The 5484-nt window shown below is 31.6% G+C and overlaps 1 protein-coding gene across 1 annotated transcript in view; it reads right to left on the bottom strand.

The window, feature by feature from the left end:
* LOC108913405 overlaps window positions 1-5484 on the bottom strand; it is a 46312-nt gene that overhangs the window by 15361 nt on the left and 25467 nt on the right. Inside the window, exon 6 of the mRNA XM_018718951.1 lies at window positions 3270-3372. Within this exon, the coding sequence (XP_018574467.1) occupies window positions 3270-3372 (103 nt within the window). The remainder of the gene's footprint in view (window positions 1-3269; window positions 3373-5484) is intronic.

Below are 5484 nucleotides of genomic sequence, written 5' to 3'. Positions count from 1 at the left end.
GGTGAAGAAGCTGTTCTCTAAGGATTCTTGCAACAGTGGTCTTTGGAACATTGGTAAAAGAAGATAATGACCTAATGCTAACTGTTGGATGAGCAGCAACTTCGTCCAGTATATTTTCCTCTACTTCAACTGTACGTGCTGTTCGCGGGGCACCCCTGTTTGCAGTAACAGGAGCAAACTGACCTAAAGACATTAAAATTTATTTAATATCCATTTTGTTTAATCATAGTAATCGTATTTTACCAGTTTCTCTTAATCTTTGATCAATACGTTCGAAAGTTTTGCGATCCGGAATCCTTCTATTAGGATAAGAATGCTGATAAAATCTTCTTGCTGCCGAAGCATTACAAAGAGCCCGCCCGTACATTAAATGCATATCAGCATATTCTTCATTGGAATACTCCATATTTTATAACAAATTATGAGTTATGAGGTGAGTCTTTGATTTAAAACTACGTATTTGACAAGTTTGACAATTTAATTGCCTTTGGCATACTCTGTTATGTCAAAGCCTACCACGATTAAATCTGTATTTCAATTAAAAATGTCTCAAATTAAATGGTACCTTCCTCTTTACACGGGTTTATCTCAAAAAATATCTATTTTATGGATATTCAACAAGTAGGTATACCTTTTTTACGTAAAATACCATAAATTTTTATAAAATGATGGAAAATTTGGGGTATAGTAGAACAAAAATTTTTTTGTCTAGAAATTTTGGTAGGGGGTGCTTTGCCCCCGGGCCCCCATAATTATTGTCGAGGATTTCATATTATCATCCAAAGCAGCTTCAAAAATTATAGATCCAGCCAAAAAATTCTCAAAATTTATTGAAAAATACAAAAGTTACAGCAAAAAAACCATTTTTAATTCTCAACTTCAAGAGCTAATAACTCTACAGGGTGAGCCTGGAGGGAAAACTTTTATATGAACTTGTGACATTATTTTCTCATTATCTATCCATATCCGAGAGATTGCCCACCATTTCCGGGACACCATGTATAATATTGTTTATATTATATTGTTTATTAAAATATGTTGTTGACCAAATGAACATATAATAGAAATTTCTACACATTATATACAACTTATTATAATTTTTACCTTCAGCAGAAGACTTTTTCACGCCTATGAAAGTCATTCAATTTTATTGCCTGGCGTTTTTTTACATGTTCAACTGACTTCGGAAAGAGTATACCTACCATGACATTGTCTCCGTCCATGAACTATGCCACACATTAATTTAAAGATGTGAAAAGGACCCATTTAAATTTTTCGCAAAGGTTCTCCCGATTTATAAGTTTAATATTTAAATTTTTAATGAGATATAGCAATGGCCTCATGAACTGATCCAATGGAAATAATTTTTAAATACATTATAACATTCTTAGAATCAAGTAAATAAAAAGTATTTAATTTTGTTTTTTAGTTACTGTGTTACTTACTTACTACTTGAAGTTCCGAACTTAATAGGTACACAGGGCATAACTTTAAGGAATGGGGATTGGTTTTTTTTAGGGATAATAATATTGTTCCACAGAATGCTTTCTGACATTATTTTTTTTAGTTGAGTTAGAATTCGTTTTTTAAAGTGCAATAAAATTCTTGTTGAAAACACCACTGGGTAGCACTCGGAAGCAGTTGTTTCAGCGCACTTATTAGCGTTGCCAATTGTTGCTTTTTTAAATCAACTGTGAGAGAGCGAACTTACAATGCAAAATGTTTTAGTAAAAACAGACTGCTTTTATATGACTGTGATGTGTTATTTTCATGACATCATATTTTTTTTTTAATCAGTGCACCAAAAATTGAAAGTTTTTGTATGACTTATCAAAGTAATATCGTTACTAATTGTAAGTAAAACTAAATTATGTTATTTTAAAAACGTACAAATAAATAAAAATACTTACTAATCCGACTGGTATGAAATTACTACTATTACTATTTTTCTTAAAGCAATGTATTTCATTTGTAAATCTCAGTGCCAATGCCCTCTGATATTGACCTAGTTTAACTGAACTTCGGTTACCACATAAAGTAGACAGGGACGCATTCAGCAAAGTAGAAACAGATATTATTAAAAATGTATATAACTCTAGACAAAATATTGTATATTTTTACTCTTTTTCTTAGGCAGCCTTTTCATCAGTCGAATAAAATAAAAACAGTAATAAAATTGAACCGTACGTACGTACGAAATGAAAATTGGATGCGATACAGAACTCCGGTTCTGAATGCGATTAATAGTTTCCGCATGTGCTTGATCATTGTCTACACGATTGAAATAAGCCAACTGATTGTATATCTGGTATACCATCCCGGGTAAAAAAGAAACTGCCAACACTAATTTGGCAAAACGATTATCGTATTCTGTCATTAAGCAGAATACGTCATCACCGCTTCATTTTATTACATTTTTATATTAATTTTCAGTTTATTGGTTTCTGAAATGTTTGTAGTACGCTAGGCAATTTCGCGACTTTCTCTGCGAAGTAGAAGTTTTTACTGGAATCGTAATAGAATACTTAGTGCAGTGTTGTGTGTTTTATTTTCTTTAAATTTATAGTAAAAATAACCTTATAAAATTATTTGTTTCTGTGTGATATATGAAAAAGCATGTGTACAAAGCAAGAGAGAGTTGATATGGTTACAGCTTATTTTTTGTCAAAAGAAAACAATGCTGCTGCAAGAAGACGAATGAATTATCCTAACCCAACATTGTTAGCTTTGAACATCTGTACACTCAGTAGAATATGGAATTTAATAAGATAAGGTAGGACACTCCATGATCGGATATGTTGAGGCATGTTTGGGCACTAATGGAGGAAATTTTTGAACACAGGCTGTAAAAATCAACTTAGCAAACAAATTATTTACTTATTTTCATTTATTTTATTTATCTTTATTACTTTTTTTAGTTTTCTGTTAGTTTATTTAATTTTAAAACATTAAATTTTTATTTTGTATATAATACAGGCTCCCTTCCAAAATTTTCTGCATTGTTTGAGGCCTCATTAGCTTGTCCAGTGACGGGATATGAAAATTGCGAAAGAAAAGTGAAAAAAATCAGTTTTCACAACGGAATTTGATGAGCAAACAAACTTTTGTTTCTAAAGATTAAAGGTAGCTCCCGTATAAATATGACCCCGTTCAAAGTTACACCCTATATATTTTCGAAGAAAATAAAATACTTTCTCTTAATAATACTAAATACAAAATCGTATTCGTTGAATGTTGAATGTATGTGTTTATACTATAAAGAAACGTACGAACATTTTCTCTATTCGAAGGAATTTCCAATTGTTGACTAGCCTTTCGAATCAGTTCCACAAATATTGTAACTATCCTACGCCATTCCTGCATATGTCGGGTCTGAAACATTTAGTAAATAGAAATTTGAAATAGCAATAATAATAAGTGTCAAATCAATAAATGCACAAAAAATACTATAACTAAATACAGTGCTATTTTTGTAAAACTTGACATAGGCCAACTTTTTTATTTGAAGTGATAGACTAGTACTTCCAAATGCAAAGTTGTAGGAAATAACTTGATTAAGAAAAATTTACAAATATTCTTTCCGGTGTTTCCAGATTTCTGCTGTAGCTACTAGAGCGATATTTTTTTAAATGGCAACATGTATATCGTAAAATACGTTGATTCTTGACTAAATTTTGATTATGTTGATTTTTGTTTAAATTTTGATTACGTTGATTTTTGTCTAAATTTTGATTTGATTAAAGAGCTGATTTTTGTAAGAATTTTTTATTTTTATTTGTAACCCTCGATACCAAAATAATCCCGGGATTCCGGGATTGACTAAGTACATAATCCCGAAATCCCAGGATTAGAAAAAATGTCCGGGGTCGAATTCCCTAGTTTCGACTTATGCTCTAGTGACGGGCAGAAAAATTAAAAATAAATTTTTAAAAATTTTGGCGCTTATTAATTGGACACGCTATATATAACAAACAAATACATTTTTTTAGTTGTTACTTTTTAATTCTAATACGAGGTTTGATAAAAAAGTTGGTAGTTTGATCAAATTGTTAATTTTTTCAGAAAGTATTATTTATTTAATCTTCAATTTTGATCCCGTCTCCTTCAAAGTATCTGTGATATTATACACTTATATGCCAATGTAGTTTCCAGTTTGAGAATCATTGATGGAACGCCTCTTTAAATGTCGTCTTGAGCACGGTTTGTGATTTTGCCTTTATCCCATCTACTGCTGAAAAAAACTTTGTCCTTTGAGTATCCTTTTGAGTTTGGGAAATAAGAAAAAGTCACAGGGGTCATGTCCGGAGAATAGGGTAGTTTTGGCATCACAACGAGCGTTGTATTTCGCCAAGAACTGTTCGTAACAACATATGTCTGCTTTAAGTAAGATAGTTAAAAATTGCTTCTTCTTATTTGCAAAATATGAATATTTTTCTTTTTTGACTAAATCCCGTATTTCTTGAGTTCTCGAATAACTTTGTTAAACAGTTGTTAACGAAAACAAAAGTTAAAGGCACTTTGCTTAGGGAAAATTTCACATTTTAAAATTTTTTGGACGCCCTGCATATTTTATTATCTTAAAAAATTAACATATTTGATTACTGCCCATGGCTTCCTAAGATAAGCAAAACTTTTTATCAAGAATAACTTTTTCTTGAAAACATTAAAAAAGTTTACAAGAGTGCTCTGAATTTTGAATGAGTTTCTGATAATAAGTCCGAAGCAGGCTCCAGACCCTGAGGTTATTCGTTAAATATTTGTCAAACACAAATTTTGCAGATTTGGCCAAAATTATAGCGCTAAGGAGTATCATACACACGATGTACAGATGCGAAATATGAGCATATAACGAATATCTCCTCAAATATTCCTAAACATTCTATGTACGATTAATACGTAACAGTTATAGTCCACAGTACAAGCACAAGCCCCCCCTGGAAGTTGATTACCACATACTTTATAACTCCTGAGGCGCATCCTTTTGACGAGTCTACCACATTTTTTCTCTGCGACTTTTCTCGATTCCTCCACTTTTCCACTCGGAAAAGTCCAAAAACATGGCAATTTCCCGGGGTCTTGAAAAGTCAAGACCACATCTTTTATTTTTAGCTTAAGTAACTGGAAATTTTGTTGCAAATGCCGATTTAAATTTGTCCGACAGAAATTCCTCCGACATTGACGTGTCTACCGGTCGAAACATGCCAAAATAACAGGGTATTGAAAATCAATTACCACATAGGTAATTTTTAGTAAAATTAATTGTAAATAATTAATTCAGTCAAAAAGTATTGTTGTCCGACAAATTTCAAGCCGCGTTTTTTCAGTCCGACAGCTGGAAATCGGAATTTTCACGGGGTATGAAAAATCGATTACCACATATCTAATTTTCATTTTTTCCACTTTTAAATTTACTGTACAAAATAGTGATATAAGTGTCCGACGATTTAATGTCCGCAAATTATTAAAAAATCAATAAATCAATAA

This window comes from Anoplophora glabripennis, unplaced genomic scaffold (assembly GCF_000390285.2).
Source record: "Anoplophora glabripennis isolate ALB-LARVAE unplaced genomic scaffold, Agla_2.0 scaffold1026, whole genome shotgun sequence".
Lineage (NCBI taxonomy): Eukaryota > Metazoa > Arthropoda > Insecta > Coleoptera > Cerambycidae > Anoplophora > Anoplophora glabripennis.
This window is presented reverse-complemented; position numbering and strand designations above follow the sequence as displayed.